The sequence below is a fragment of the Canis lupus genome, chromosome 8, assembly GCF_011100685.1.
Source record: "Canis lupus familiaris isolate Mischka breed German Shepherd chromosome 8, alternate assembly UU_Cfam_GSD_1.0, whole genome shotgun sequence".
Classification (NCBI taxonomy): Eukaryota; Metazoa; Chordata; class Mammalia; order Carnivora; family Canidae; genus Canis; species Canis lupus.
In genome coordinates this window covers 37,165,538-37,182,824 of record NC_049229.1, presented here as the reverse complement: position 1 = coordinate 37,182,824, position 17,287 = coordinate 37,165,538, and the positions used below count along the sequence as shown (strand labels likewise).

At 38.7% G+C, this 17,287-nt stretch overlaps 1 protein-coding gene across 8 annotated transcripts in view; it reads right to left on the bottom strand.

The window, feature by feature from the left end:
- The window catches only part of SYT16 (synaptotagmin 16), a 235,213-nt gene that overhangs the window by 42,690 nt on the left and 175,236 nt on the right, over positions 1-17,287 (bottom strand). For 7 of the 8 annotated variants that reach the window (XM_038544889.1, XM_038544893.1, XM_038544892.1 and 4 more), the window contains one exon: positions 1,900-2,112. The exons of the other annotated variant lie outside the window; for it this stretch is intronic. In XM_038544889.1, coding sequence (XP_038400817.1) covers positions 1,900-2,112 — 213 coding nt within the window. The remainder of the gene's footprint in view (positions 1-1,899; positions 2,113-17,287) is intronic. 8 annotated transcript variants of the gene reach the window in all.

The following is a 17,287-nucleotide window of genomic DNA, read 5'->3' as shown; positions in this document are numbered from 1 at the left end:
GGCCATTTGTATAAATCAGAAACTAGACGTTTGGGCTTCTGGGAAATGGAACCATTAACTTTAGAATGCACCGAGCTGCTCCCAGGGAATCAGCTATTAACTTTCATTAGCTAACACTTGTCCTCACAGCGGAGAGGGAGGAAGGCTGTGATGTAACACCACGGAAAGAGACAACAGGAGAGGGGTGAGTGAATGACAGAGGGCTATAGCTATTGATACAATTAGGTCATTACTTACCTTGGGCTTAAGGGAATGGCAATAAAATATGTTATGTTGGGCAGCCCCGGTGGCTCAGCGGTTTAGTGCCTCCTTCAGCCTGGGGAGATCCTGGAGACCTGGGATCGAGTCCCACATCAGGCTCCCTGCATGGAACCTGCTTCTCCCTCTACCTTTGTCTCTGCCTCTCTCTCTGTCTCTCATGAATAAATAAATAAAATATTTTTAAAAATATGTTGGCCCATTTCAGTAAGTACAATTACATGACAGCTAATTATTACATTTCTGCTGACAAAGTTCTTCCTGTATGTTCTCTTTTTAAATAATTTTTACTTTGTTCTTTTTTGGGCAAGCCAGACATTTCTTTTCTGTTATCTTCTTTCAATCTTTGGATTCTTCTCTTTCTATTGGGAAGTGTTGAAAAATATGGAAGACCTACAACTATGTCCCCATTAGTTTAACTGACCACATGTCCAAAGGGAGGAAGGAAAATATTCAAGAGCCCAGGTTACTTAGTCCGGGTCACTAAAGCAGGTGGTGTTACACTTCTTCTAGCTTTCTGCCTAATATAATTCATAGACCCATCCCTGTTTCAATATCCTGTACCCCTTCAGGATTCTGGGCATAAAAGAGTAAGAGAGATGCCTGACCTTCACTAGGGAAATCACTACGAAATATTTAGCTGTTCTTTCTCCAGCTTATTTTGTGTGGTGTGGAGGGAGGACTCCTAACAAGGCCTACCTACCATAATGAGCCACAAGCTGTGCTTACTCTACGTCAGAGCATTTCTCCTCCCCACTGTCGAAGGTACTTAGTCTGAGAATGGCAGAAGACCTTGCTCTTGCTCTGCAAGCAATTCTCCTGTGGGGCAGGGGATGGAGGTGGGGCGGGGGGCAGGGGGAGGGAACAGAGACTACAGGGAATGTGGGAGGGTGTGTTGTTTGCAAAAGGTTATTCAAGGGGATCCCTGGGTGGCGCAGTGATTTGGCGCCTGCCTTTGGCCCAGGGCGCGATCCTGGAGACCCGGGATCGAATCCCACATCAGGCTCCCGGTGCATGGAGCCTGCTTCTCCCTCTGCCTGTGTCTCTGCCTCTCTCTGTGACTATCATAAATAAATAAAAAAAAAAATGTGTTTAAAAAAAAAAAAAGGTTATTCAATATTACTGTCATACATATTTTTATTTGAAAGATAAAACACACGTATTGCTTTAATAATGCGAACTATTGAAGGTTTCAAAAATGGTCAGAGCCTACATAGATGGATAGAAAATAGATTCTATGATTCCAAATGAGAGAAAAGGCAGAGAATCTCACCGTCAGCAAACAGGTATGTGAAATGTTTGTATTTATCAGAAGAGAATAAGATTTTATAAAGCTTAATAAATACCATCCTGATTCTAGCCATTAGTATTCAAATACAAAATGATAACCTACAAGGAAGGAAGGGGTCCTGCAAATCAGGGTCAAGATTTTGGCATTCCTCCTCTCAGTTCCCTGCATGACATCCCCTCTGCCGAGTTTTGAAAGAACCCCTTTACTCTGTTCCAGCCTCTAGGTCTTGCCCCATTTTCTTTTCCTCTCTGGACTCTCAGATACAAGTGTAGTGACTAAGTGACTCAAAGGTGCTCTTACCATTGTCCACCCCTGCTTTAGTTAAAGGAAGGGTTTCATGCAAAGAATACCTTCACAGGCAGACACTTCTCTGTTATCCTCCTCACAGGTAGAGAGCAGGCGGCTGAATTTTGATTTCTGCTCCAATCCCACCTGCTTTCCTTTCTCAGATGCTTCTGAATGGAAACTCTGGGACCGGGACACAGAAATCTCAAATTGTTTGATCACCTCTTCGTCACTGTCAGAAGACGTGCATGGCTCCTCATCATCTCCAAAGCTGTTAACTGGGAGCAAACAAGAGCCATGAGTCTCATGTGGGGTTCACAAGAATACAGAGATATGTAATCCAGAGAAAGAACATGAGTGATTAGTCTGGATAAAGCAGGCCTAAGCCAGACAGAAACATCTTAAAGCATTTTTTTGAAACAAATTTGAGTCTTAAGGAATAAAACAGGAAAAGAAAGTTTAGGTGGGCAAGTAGAAATATATGGCTAGAACCCAGGAGGAACCATCAGGAAGCCCCTAAATGACATAACAAGGCAGGGCCCTCTTGAGCAGGGCGGCCCTACTGATTTGCTGTGTTGCTGACATGTGTTTATAACTGCGAACAGGACATTTGACTTACGTTCATCCTAGTCAATGATGACTGAAAATATGCTCTTAGCCTCATCTCTGTTATCAAAACACAAAGAGCCAAGCCCCACTCCAGAGAGGACATACTTGCAACTGAGATCTTCCAAAAGTGTACTAGTTTTGAAGACACACCCATAGTAGTGTATGTTAAACAAAACAAAACAAAACTAGCTTATAAAATGCTGATGATTCTCAGCACCAACAACCCAACCCAAACACCCTTTGAATTATTTGTACTACTCTCCCCATATCAGCTCACTGGCCCTTTCATTTTCTCCAACAAGCCAAGATAGTTCTTCCCTTTCAGTTCTTTGCCCTTGTTCCATCCATCTGGAACCCTCCTGCCCCTGGTGTTTTCCTGGCTGGCTCCTCTCACCCCCTGAGGTGTCAGCTCCACTGTCACTTCATCCTAATTCCTAATCCCTTCCTCCTGGATTTGTTTTGCTCTTTTATGAAGCTGCTGATCCAAGAGCACAGCACTGTCAACTCACTCAATGCTGTTGGCTGTGACCAGTATCAGTAAGATCTAAAAAACTAAATGTGAGAAGACACTAGATATCCTGCTAATACTAAAAAACAATCCCCATGGAAAACCATCATAAGAGGCAGCCTTCCCATGTCTTAACATGCTGTGCAAAGCACCTGTTGTGGGATAGACCATCACATATGGGAGAGGCCCAGAGACCAACGAAGCAAAATTTAACTCCCTTCACCATTAGTGCATAGGACCAGCTAAGCGCCTGGGAAATATGCATTGGAGGAAGCATTTGTTGGAGTTCTTTCTAAGTCTGAGATCCATTCCATTTGTATTATTAGGTCAGTTTTTAAAATGTAAGTAGCCAATAAAAAAATAAAAAAATAAATAAAATGTAAGTAGCCACAGTCATCAATTTCAAATTGACTGGATATTTCCTCATCTATAAAATCGATAATTGGAATTCATTAATTTTTTTTTTTTTAGAATTCATTACTTAACATTATATGTTCCTTGAGGTTTTGTTTCCCCAGTGAGTCACTGATCTTCCACAGAGGAAAGATTTCCATTTCACTAAACATAGACTATATTCCAGGCACCTTCTTGGACTTTACATATATTATCCCATGTAATCATCACATCAACACCATGAAGTAAGGATTATTATTATTCTCATCCTAGAGATGGAAATCAGAGGCACAGAAAAGTATCTTACCCTAGGCAACAAAGTTAGCAAGGTAACAAAATGGGACTTGAACACAGACCCTACGTTTTTAGCCAATGTGCATATCATCAGAAGTTATTGCATGAGGACACTAAAGCCATACCTAGTTTACTTTTCAGAGTGAGGTGAGGGCACTCTGACACTTCTAGCCTGAAATCTGCCTGGAGGTTCCTTCCTTTGTGAGAAGAGAAGTCTGTCCATGTGGAAATGAATACATACAGGCAGGCTGCAGTATAACTGGCCTATTGCTCTCCATGGGATTATAAATAAAACTGCTTATACTATTCTAAGTCTCACTCTCCAAGGATCTCAGGGAATTCTCCATTCAAAAATGAAAATCGCCATCCTTCCTAAAAACCACTAAGCAGCAATGAAAGTAACTAGTGGCACTATTACAAAAGCAATTCCATACACAGCACATATCATGAATACTGCAGGGGCTATTCTAGAACTTTACATATTTTAATTTATTTACTCCTTAACTCTTTAGGTTATACTAAATAACCTAAAGAATAGCTCCTTATCATTCCCATTCATTGAATGGGAAAACGGAGACAAAGTCAGGTTCATGATTGGCTATTGTCGTAACAGTTAGTAGATAGTGGAACCAAGATTCAAACCCAGGCTGTGTTGCTCCAAAGTCAGTGTAAATGAACATAATGCTCTCTCTACCATCTGCTGCCTCAAGAAAAAAAAATTCTTAAATCCTAGTAAAAATCTACACAACTCTGTTTTATCACTAAGAACACAAAATCACATAGGTTGAGCTGGAACGCATTTTTATAAGCATATTTTTTAAAAGATTCTTGCTATTTGCCTTGTAATGAGTCAATGTCAACAACTAAATAGCTGATCTGGTTTGCATTCAACTTAATTTTTTGAAAATCACAAAGTTTCAATCTCAGTTGTGACATTTATTTCAGAGATAAGATAATACTTCCTAAAACACCATAGAAATATCTAGTTTAAACTCCTTTCAAGCTAAGTAACCTAGGAAATAGCACAGTGGGAATTTGTATTAAAATCTTCATCCAATTAGTTTGCTAAAATAATAAGGAAAAATTGCACAATTACCATGGATGTGGATACATCTTAAAGTTGAGATTATTCATTTCACTCAAACACAGAATACAAAGGGATCATAGATAGCACTCAAATATCCACCACCAAAGAGAAGGCATATTCTTTTGCAACGTTTCTGATGCTTGGCCACCCAGCCTCATCCCTTTGTTCACACACAGCCAAGGTGCTACTGAGGGCTTCTTCCACTGGTAGGAAGTTCATATCTCAGAAAGGTACAGAGAGCTAACTGACAACCCATCAATATTGAATCCCTACTACAATGGAGTCAGAATGTCCCTCCCTCTAACTTTTAATTATTTTTTTTTCTAGTTTAAGTAGCAAGGGGCAGAACAATGCCATCTTTATCTTTCACATTTAAGTAAAGAAGCTGAGGCCCCTGTGCCACAGAAACTGCCTGTCAAGTATAACATCAGTCAAGGTTAGAGTGGTTAAAAGAGTGTGGAATCTGGAGTCAAGATGCCTGAGTTTGAAATTGGTGTCTTCCATTTGCTAATTTGAGACCTAAGTAAGTTCCTATTCTTTCTGAACTTCAGTGTCCTTATTTTGTGATTTCTAACTTCCTAATGTTGAAAGAAGTGAAATAAATCAGGGCACCAGGGTGGCTTAGTGGGTTACGCATCTGCCTTCAGCTTGAGTCATGATCCTAGGGTCCTGGGATAGAGTCACAAATCCTTACTTAGTGGGGATCCTGCTTCTCCCTCTACCCCTCCCCCTGCTTATACTTTCTCTCTCTCAAATAAATAAATAAAGTCTTTTAAAAATATAAATGAAATAAACTACTTAGCACATGCCTGGTACATGATATGCTAAAATATATTATTATTATTATTATTATTATTATTATTATCATCACCCATCATGGCAGTGCCCTGGGTGGAAACTCTTCTATAAAGCTTTGCATTCACTTGCAAAGGAAAGAATGTGCCTGTTCTTGCAGGGTCTAATTTGAAAACTCATCATCAGGGTTGTTGTAGGGGAAAAGTAGAGGAAACAAGGGCTGGGAGAGGAGAAGGATAAGGCAATAATGTGAATAATGTTACCTTCTTTACCTCACTATCCTTTTCCCCAAGCCTGGAGGTGGAGTGCTCTGTAAGAGCTGGCAATGCTGTCAGGATGTGGGCAGTGCCTAACACCTGCTCATTTTCTTGTTTCTTTTAAGGCAACAAAACCACCAACTGGTGATGCAAGGGGAGGATTTCTTAAGCCTGTCTGCTGGAATTTTACAGATGGAGTTTGAATTTACAAATGATCAGTGCAGCTCCAAGCTTATTAATTCATTCCCACCCACACAGGAGTAATTAGATGGAAGGAAGTCCTGCTCACATGGTATAGATGGGAAGTGGAGACAGGTGGGGGTGGGTGGTGCTCAGTGGTGCAGTACCTGGGTGCTACTTTTAGCTACAATTGCAGGAAATCCCTTATATATACTAGATTTCTCAAATACCCACAGCAAATGTCTGCCCAAAGTGGCTGGATAAGAATGGAAATAAGAACAAGAAGTTAATGTGATAAAGCAGAAGGGAGGTCATGTGAGACAACTGCCCACTTCAGATCCTAAGAACATAGCCCACATTTCTAGAGGTACGATCCAGCTAATATTGGATTCACACAGGAGAGAAAAATATTTTTATTTATTATTAAGCCTTAAGGGCTTTTTTTTTTCAGACTATGTTCTGTGGAAGTCTAGGGCTCTACAAAGGAGCTTCAATGCCACTATACAAGTGGAGGTATGGGTGGTTGCACTGAGCAAGTTGGGTCATATACCCTCAAGGCTATTTTGCTCTAATATTATTTACATTTGTATGAGATTCTGTTGGGAAAAAAATTGGAACCCTGACACTTTTTAAAAGTTTGAAAAACATTAATATAACCCAACTTCCTCATTCTACAGAATAGAAACTGGGTCTCAGGTCACTTAAGGGACTCACCCATAGTCAAATAGCTAATTGGCAGAAGAAGGACTAGCACCCAGTTCTCCTGTGCACACCTGTTTTGTCACCCTCCACCTTGTGTGAGAGATTTTGACAACTCCATTTTCTATTTGCACAGAGATGGCACTTGTAACAGTTAGACATGAGTGAGCCAAAAAGAAAATATTCTATTAAAACTAGTTACAGATCATTATACTAGGGAAAAATTACAATATTGAAGGTCCCAGTTCTGACAACAGCAGAATAAGTGATTTGAACTCACCTACGAATTACAAATTCAAGAAAAAAAAATTTAAGTCAACTATTTGAAAGCATAGAAAGTAAGCAAGAGCAGGGACAATCTGGAGAGGACCCAACTTTTTTTTTAATAAATTTATTTTTTATTGGTGTTCAATTTGTCAACATACAGAATAACACCCAGTGCTCATCCCGTCAAGTGCCCACCTCAGTGCCCGCCACCCAGTCACCCCCACCCCCCGCCCACCTCCCCTTCCACCACCCCTAGTTCGTTTCCTAGAGTTAGGAGTCTTTCATGTTCTGTCTCCCTTTCTGATATTTCCCACTTACTTTTTCTCCTTTCCCTTTTATTCCCTTTCACTATTTTTTATATTCCCCAAATGAATGAGACCATATAATTTTTGAGGACCCAACTTTTGAAAGAAGGAAACCTCACTGGGAGAGATACATGGTTACAAGTCTTTTCTGCTAAAAATACCAGCAAGTTTATGAAGTATAGGGTATCTCAGACTCTAGCAGACACAGGAGTCTTATTGAATTAAGGTGTCAGAGGACAGAATTCAAGGCAGCTGGAGATATAGAGGGAAACTCCAGAAAGGAGGGAACCACAGAAAAAGAACTTCAGAATCTGCATATGAACTCGGCAAATGCTGGACTAAAACCTGAAATATGAATACATGGGGGAAAAATCCAAGGAACCCCCAAAAAATAAGAGCTAGGGGGCTAAAAATTTGAGCCAAACGTCTAGGCTGCAGCCTATATCAGGGAAGACTGAGCCAGGACTTTGAATCTGGCCAAGTTAGAGACCCCAGGTATTCCATTAAAACTCTAGACAGATTAGCCTTAGAGCTAAGACTAAAAATAAAACTGAAACAAGCCCAACAGAACAAAGCATGAAGCCAATACCTCATGAGATCAAAGGAATCAACTCATAATTTAATTGTTTACTAAAACAAAAGAACTCCTTTCTCTTTCCCACCAGGCCAAACCCATCCAAGGTAAGAGAGAAGACATCATGAAGACATCTGGGGTGAGGTGATTGGCTCAGACTATGGGGATCACAAAAAGGCTGCACCATAAAAGGTAGTTTTTGGAACAGACCTGTGTCTGTACTCAATAGGCCCTCATTTCTCACTATCTGATTCTCTCAACTACAAATGTTTCCTGAACACTTGACTTTCACAATCACTTTCTGGTTCATCACTGCAACAGGGTTCACCTGGACAAGAGCAAGTACTAAAATATTAACCTCCCTGACTCTCTCCAGCTCTGGTCTCTAATATGTGTGCCTCCAACAAGGGAATTTCTTGATAGGACCCAAGTGTTGTGTTGTTTTCTGCTATAGTGGCATTTACATACAAATTAATGGCCATGTTGTAATTTATTCTGCTGAGAACTGTGGTGACCTGATAATTAAATTTCTCTGCAAATGCAAAAAAAAAAAAAAAAAAAAAAAAAAAAAAAACACATAAAATCAGAATGGTTGTTCTTGCTTTCTTTTTCCCAACCCCCAATACTTCTCTATCACTCCAATGAATCCTTACAAGCAAATGTGAATCAACATTTTAATCTACAAGTGTTCTGATTAGGAAGACAAAAAACAAATTCTATTGCCATGGATACTAAAATGAAGGGCCTGGGATGGATAACCAAGACTGAGAGAGATAATAAACAGATCTTGAGATGTGCAGGTGTTGTGAGTTTTTGAAATTCTATTTATTCAGTTCATTCACTCATCTTTCCAAAATCCCATGCTGCAAATCATTCTCAAGGCAGTTTCCAAAGTTATTGTTTTATCTTGAAGAGAGCCCAGTCAAGCTACAGAGATAATTTAGGTGAGGCAGTCTGAAACTCTCCTCGGTACCAAATCTACAGTAAATATATCCAAATATATTATGATAACTGAAAGAAATAGGCTGAAAATGCTCACTTGGCTAAGTAAGAGCTTCTTTAGAAGAAAAATAAAAGCTGTATTCCAAGAAAAGGCACATAATTCATACATCATATATTCAGCGTTGGTATGCATATATTAGAATAGTAGCCCTCAATGATGCCACTGATAATATCAGGTAATGAATAACTTCTCTCCACTTGGAGAAAAAGTTAATGGAAATTTTTCTAAATGTTTGACTTTTCCCATAAAGTTTCTATCCCTTGGATGCCTGTTATCACATATGCTGATGTGCACACCCAAGTAAAAAAAAAAAATTAACAAAGAAATGAAGTAGCTAATCATGCTTCTTTCCTCAGCTTGTTTTGTCATAGATATGCATACTCATGGCTGTGACTGTTATATGGCTTACATCATCTAGTCATATTTTCCACTGGCAAAATGAGTCCTGCTTCATAATGAAAATAAATACATTAAAATTGCATGGGTGCCACAAAAATCACATCAGTTTTCGGCATTGAGCCACCTCAACAAGTCTGGCACCACTGAATTAGAAAATGTTGCACTGGGTATAATCATGTCCTTTGTTCCATCTATATTCTTAACTGTCACATAGAACTTGATTTCTGTTATTTATCTTACTTGCATTTTCTAAATGGGTTTCTGTAGCTGTGGCTCCTCTAGCATGTTCAAGGAATTTGTGGTCCTAATTCATTCTTCTCTATTCTATCACCTTAGTGTCTAACATACTATGAGGAATAAAGCAAATCCTTTGATAATTAATAAACAAATGAACTTAGAATTAGTACAGTAGTGTATTAGCCAGGTTATCTAGATAAACAGAACCAATAGTGGTTTTATATATTTTTTTAATTTATTTATATTTATTTATTTTAAGGTATTGGCTCATATAATTATGGAGGCTGAGAAGTTTCAAGACTTATAATTGGTAAGCTGGAGACCCAGGAGACCCAAGAGACCCAGGAGACCCAGTGGTATAGTTCCAGGGTGACTGAAGGTCTGAGAACAAGGAGAGCCAATGGTGTACATTCTAGTCCAAGACCAGGTGAAGGGCAATGTTTTTGTTCAAGGAATCAGGCAGACGAAGTTCTCTCTTACTCAGCTTTTTTATTCTATTCAGGTCTTCAATTTATTGGGTGAAGGCCACCCCACATTAGGGATGGCAGTTTGCTTTACTCAGTCTACCAATTCAAATTTAATCTCATCCAGCAATATCCTCCCACATGCACCCAGGATAATATTTGACCCATTATTTTGGCACCTGTGGCACAATAAAATGGTACATAATATTAACTATCACAAATATCATACAAAAGCCAAGGGCAAAGTGAGAAGAACACCAAAAAGATGCAAGTCACATATAGGTTTTTATCCCAGCTCTGACACTTCCCAAATGAGTGATCTTGGGTGAACTTCAGTTTATTCAACTTTAAAAACTAGACCAGGTTTTGGAAGTCTGAGGCCATATAAAACCCCTCCTGCTACAAACTCATAGAAATGCTGACAAAATTAGAAAGATATCTGGTATTATCCCAGAGGGATAATCAATTTATTTGGCTGATATCTAGGATATTAATGGCCTTGGTTCATGCAAGGCTGGATTCAGGACCCTAGCATAAAGCTACTACTCTTTAATAAAAGCTGCCCTTTCTATGAAAAGAGGACTAGTAAATTTAAGCTAACAGTTTGAGCCTAGAGAAGTAGCAAGGAAGGTTACTACCCATTAGGGTTGTGGATGACAAAAAAAAATTATTCTATGAGAAATAAAAATGAGTCTACCTCTCACAGAGATTTAGTACCAGCAGAGCACAGATATCTGAAGCTAAGAAATTAATATGGGAAGTGGGTAAGCACCTATGAAATCCAGGAGACCCAAGAGAAGTAAGTGCAAAATTACTCTATAGGAATACCTCCATAAATTAGTATACACAGGATTACACCCCTCATCAAGCACAAATATACCCCTTCTAAAGATGAGCTAATCCTGAAAACTCACAAACTATAAAACAAAGAGGAATTAAACTATCTTGAGATGAGATGGAAAACAATCTAAGAACACACAGTGATTTAAATATGTGGAAGATTTACAAAAATTAGCCATGTATTAGGCCACAGAGGAAGCCTCAAAAATATAATTATACCACATTCTAATCTCAAAACAGTTAGAAATAAAAGACTTTTAAAAAATTATAAAAATGTCTTTTGGAAACCAGAATCCACATTTTTAAATAATTGATGGGTCAAAGAAGAAATCCTAATTGGAATGATAAAATATTTATAACTGAAAAATAATGAACACCCCACATATCATACACTTGTGGGCTATATATTTAAAGTGGTACTTAAGACAAATTTATGGATTCATTTAAGGTATATGTTAGAAATCAAGAAAAAGACTGAAAGATTAATATGATGATAAATGGTCAATTTAAGATGCTATTGATCAACAGTTTCAACCGAAGTAAAGTACATGGAAGAAATAAAAAAGACAAAGAGCAGATACTAATAAAAATGTTACTACAAAGAAAATATTGAAACCTAGAGAAGATGAAGACAGTCTCCTAAAGATAATCCATTGCCAAGATTAAGACAAAGAATAAGTTTATAGATAAAATGGACATTTAAAAATCATAAGAGAACAAAAACAAGTTTAAACAATTTTTAAAAAGAACAAATAAATAACATACAGACCAAATGCCACTAGAGAAATAACAGGTAGAAAAAAATTCAAAAGGTGACACAACACATCCAGTGGTTTTGTATAATTCCTTCCAACTTCCAGGTGAAAAGATAACTGCTCTTTTATATAAGCCAATCTAGAAGGAACGCTTCTTGTAATACTTTTTAAGGATAGCATAAACTTGGATCCCTGGGTGGCGCAGCGGTTTGGCGCCTGCCTTTGGCCCAGGGCGTGATCCTGGAGACCCAGGATCGAATCCCACGTCGGGCTCCCGGTGCATGGAGCCTGCTTCTCCCTCTGTCTGTGTCTCTGCCTCTCTCTCTCTCTCTCTGTGTGACTATCATAAATAAATAAAAATTAAAAAAAAAAAGGATAGCATAAACTCAAGTAAGGGAATTTATATAGTAGACCAATCTCTTACAATGCTAGTTGCAAATATTATAAACTAAGCAGGAAACAAAATTCATGATATGTCAAAAACAAATGCATTGAGAATAAGTTTAAGCTCCAGGAAAATATCTTAAATGTACTTAACCACATTAATGAAGATGAAAAACATCTCAACAGATGTGGAAAATCATTAAATAAGTTTCAAAACCTATTTATGACAATAATTTTCAGTAACATGAATAAAAGGAAATTTTCTCCACCCAGAAAAGAAAATGTACCATGCATTACACTCAAAAGTAAACTTTAACATTCCTTACAAACAAAAGACAAGAACACTTAACCTTATCACTTCCTTGCAATTCTTTTTTTTTTTAAGACTTTTTATTTATTTATTCATGAGAGACACAGAGAGAGAGAGAGAGGCAGAGACACAGGCAGAGGGAGAAGCAGGCTCTACGCAGGGAGCCTGATGTGGAACTGGATCCCAGGACTCCAGGATCATGCCCTGGGCTGAAGGCAGCACTAAACCGCTGAGCCACCCGGGCTGCCCACTTCCTTGTGATTCTATACTGGAGATCTCAAAAGCAGTATAAGACAAGAAAAATAAATGAAGGGCATGTGTTGGAAAGCAAGAAATGAAAGGCCAAAAGACTGAACTTTCCATGTCAAAAAAAATTCCAAGAGAAGCCAAGGCCAGCCTTTCAATTATTAAGGATTCATCAAGGGGACTTCTTCCTCTAATCAAGATGAAACAACAAGTACTAAATTTAGCCTCACACGTGGAATAACTAAAAACCTGGACAGAAAAAAATGGTTCTGAAAATATTGAACATTAAACAACTAAAAACAGGGATTCCTGAGAGATGAGAAATGAGCGAATAAGTTCTATGCTTACCTACACTGACTGCCTGGACAAAGTTTTGAGGCAAAGCTGGTGGTCTCCCTGATTTGAGGAGATGGAGCTAGAGGGCCAAGGCTGTGAGAACTCACCAAAATAGCACGGAAGAGAAAGCCACAAAGAGAACTCAGAGACCTGCTGGGTATTTGAAGTCTTCAGATGAATATTATTAAGTGCATGTGAGGAAAAATATTGAAGAGTTAATGGAAATGAAAAGAATTGATGGAAATGATTGGAGATAATAGTATCTGGAGCTCACACAGAACCAGGAACATCGCCTGGTTCAATAGCAAGCATAGAAAACAAACCTCCTCATTAAGTGGGGCATTGGTTAAACTACTCGGAAGGTTTTTGCCTCAGTAGGAAGGAACAATTAGCCTGAGATAAAACAGTACTTCAGCCCTACCTAACAAAGTTTAAAATCAAGACCTGAAAGGATCAAGCAGTTTCCAAGTAGCTTATCCACATTCCAGATCCAAGCTCAAGAACTGTTATACATCTAGCATGCAAAAGGGAAAATTTACAATGTATACCATCCAATCAAACATTTCTAGGCATGCAGAGAAGCAGAAAAATATCACCCATAATGCAGAAAAAAAGTCAATCAATTGAAAGGGTCTAAGAAATCACATAGATAATAGAATCAGTAGGCAAGGATGCTAAAACAGTATCACTGTATGTATTCCATACATTCAAGAAACTAAAAAGAAAGATTGAACATTCAAGAAACTAAAAAGATTGAACATAATAGAGATATGAAAAATTTGAATGAAACTTAGGAATGAACTACACTAAGATGAAAAAATACACAGATTGGAATTAATGGCAGATTGTGCACTACAGAAAGACTAGTGAGGGACACCTGGGTGGCTGAGTGGTTGAACGTCTGCCTTTGGCTCAGGTCATGATCCCAGGGTCCTGGCATTGAGATTCCCATCAGGCTCCCCACAGGGAGCCTGCTTCTCCCTCTGCATATGTCTCTGTCTGTCTCTCTGTGTCTCATGAATAGATAAATAAAATCTTTAAAAGAAGACTAGTGAGGTATCCCTGGGTAGCTCAGCGGTTTGGTGCCTGCCTTTGGCCCAGGTTGCGATCCTGGAGTCCCAGGATCAAGTCTCGCGTCAGGCTCCCGGCATAGAGCCTGCTTTTCCCTTCTGCCTGTGTCTCTGCCTCTCTCTCTCTCTCTCTCTCTCTATCATGAATCAATAAATAAAATCTTTAAAAAAAAAAAGAAGACTCATGAGCCTGAAAACATAGCAATAGAAACCCATCCAAAAGGAAACAGAAATATAATCACTGTAAAAACATGAACAGAGGGACACCTGGGTGGCTTAGCAGATGAGTGTCTGCCTTTGGCTCAGGGTGTGATCCCAGGGTCCTAGGATTGAGTCCCACATCGGGATCCCTGCATGGAGCCTGCTTCTCCTTCTGTCTGTGTCTCTGCCTCTCTCTCTCTCTCTCTCTCCCTCTCTCATAAATAAATAAAATCTTAAAAAAGAAAAAAAACATGAACAGAGAACCAGCGAGCAGTGGGACATCTTCAGGCAGCATAAAATAACATGTAATTGGAGCCCATGAAGGAAGGGAGGGGCAGAAAAAAAAACCTGAAAAAAAGCATGGACAATCTTTTCCATGTTTGATGAAAATTATAAATCCACCAATTCAAGAAGCTCAATACATCCTAAGTCCAAGAAGTATGGTGGAAATTACACCAACACACACCATAATCAAATAGCTGAAAACCAGTAAGAGATAATTGGGAACAAAACAGAGTGAACTCTAATGTAAACTATGGGCTGTATTTAGTAGTAATATATCATTTTGCTTCATCAATTGTAGAAATGTACCACACTAATCCAAGATGATACTAATAGGAAAAACAGGGCAGTAGGAGTGAGAATATGTGGTAACTCTCCATATTTTTTTGTCCAATTTCTCTATAAACCTAAAACTACTCTAAAAATAGTCTTAATTTTTTCAAAAGTAGCCTAAGGGAAAAAAAGACAGTTTATGAACAGAGGAGTATAGATAAGAACAGCAGGTTTCTCACTGTGAAATCCCACAGTGAAGAAATATTTTTAAAGTGCTAAAAGAAAAACACTGACAGAATTCTATACCCAGAGAAGATATCTTTCAAAAACAAAGGGAAAATAAAGACTTGTCAGGAAGAATTCATCACCAACAAAACAAGAAATGTTAAAAGAAGTCCTTCAAACAAACAAACAAACAAGCAAAAAAACCATAGGATATAAATCTGTACCTTTACAAAGAAATGAAGAGCAGAGCACCTGCTATGTGGGTAAATACATAAAAACTTGGGTTCTTCGTATTAAAATGTCTTTTTTTAATGTCCCAACTTTTATATATGTGTTATACTATACAGATGTTTATTTGACCTTCTAGAATCTTTCCCTCTCTTTCGGTAATGACATCCTGATTTTCTTTTTAGGAAGCCACACCTCTCCAAATTTCAAACCATGAGGTTGCAGTGAGGCTGACTTTCATTTTAGGGTAGGCAAACAACTCAAATCTGGTCAATGACAGTCAGCCTTGGGCCTTTGCTGGAAGTACTGAAAAGGAGCACTCCCACTCCTGCAGCTGGGGTTGATAAGCTAGTAGGTTGTAAGCCTGTATCTATCTGCCATCATCTGGAGGATAGCCTGCCTCAAAAAGAAGCCAACACCGAATAAAGGAGAACCAAGAATTGTAGATTCCTGATACCTGCTGTAAACTGAAGCCAATCATTCCTATACACAGAATAATCCACTGGGTTTTTCACTTATGTGAGCCAATAAACCATTGTGTGTGTGTGTGTGTGTGTGTGTGTGTGTGTGTGTGTGTGTGTGTTTAAGCCCCTTTTGAATCTTCTGTCACTGGCACTCAGAAGGATTGCGCCTAATATAATAATGAAGTGTAAAGAGTATTAAAGGTCATAGTGAAGGGATCTTCATTCTAGATATGCCTCTTTCAACACATAATTATGAAATCTTGGCCAAGAAACTTTATATCTTTCTCCTCTGAATTCCTACAATAAATGTTATCTGCATAATTCATTAAGCAAATAAGCATGTACTGCTGTACGACAGGTCTTCTCTCTTGGCTAGCTGTTTAAATCCTTATTAATATTTGATTCACTTAGTCTTATTTCCCCAATCAGATTATATGTCCTTGACTCCTCACACATAGCTGATGCTGCTCCCCTGAACCAAAACACACACATAGCACACCTAATATGGGTCAGCTCCTATTTTAAGGCCCTTTCAGTTAAAAACAAATTTATAATTCTATAAGAATTCCATGGCCCCAAATATCATGACTGTTTCCTGATTCCACAGCATATCACTCATATTGGCCAAGCTGCCCTGTTCTTTCTCCCTGAAATACCATGAGTTACTGGAAGCAGAGTCTACCTTAATTAAGCCTTTACAGCCCTGAAATGGAGAAGAAGGCTCTTGACACTGTCAGCATAATGAAAGAATTGGCTGAATTGAACTGAATTCTATCCAAATTTTCCTTTACATCCAGAAATATTCTCCTTCATTGAAGAAGAACAGAAGTGAAGAGCAAATCATTTAGAATCAAAAGACCTAAGTTTTAGGTTCTGCCACTTGTCAGCTATGTGACTTGCCATTTGTTACTTAACTTTTCTGGGCTTCCATTTTTTCTATACAAATGGAAACAATGATCCCTTACTTTTTAAGGTGAGGAACAAAAGCAATTATGTATAGGCAAAGAAGGACTCCAAGCAACATTATGAAACATTATTATGTACTCATTACATTACATATAATATCCCATTTAAAACTTAACAATGTCATTGGAGGTGGCTATTGTATCCTGACCTGACGCATGAAGTTAATGAGGTCCCCCAACAGCTAAATAATGTGTAAACTCTGACTCACAAGTCCATATTCCCTCTGTCACATTATTTTACTTGGTAAATACAAAGTTATGTACAAATAACAGGTGTTCCATTTCCCAGGTGCCAGGAAACTATGAAATAGTATGAGTCTGGGCCTTAAAACCAAAATGACAAAGAACAAATGAAGCAGGACCCAAAGTTCCTGCTTATCCATAGTAGGTAGGATTGACAAAATCATGGAACACATGCCATTACAACTCTTCTCTCCTTACCCAAAGCAGAGGATAGTCACTGACTGTGGCACTGAGTTGCCTGATCAGCTTGGGTGTGATCTCAGAATCTGCAAACTTCACTCCAAACAGCAAAATCCACCCATCAGAGCTGCCTGCAATAGGGAGCTACTGGTCATACTTGGGCCCTGTAAAGACCCTGCCTACATCCTGTTCAGAGACTGCAGAGTGGAGCTACAGCCACACCTAGAAGCAGGATGGGAGAAAAAAAGAGAGAATGCCAAAAAAAATTACTTATTTAAAAGTCCATCTGCTTAATAAACAGTTTAGGCCCTATGACATGCCCGGCTCAGGACCTGATGTCAGCATACAATGGCAAACAATCAATAGATGAGTGGATAAAG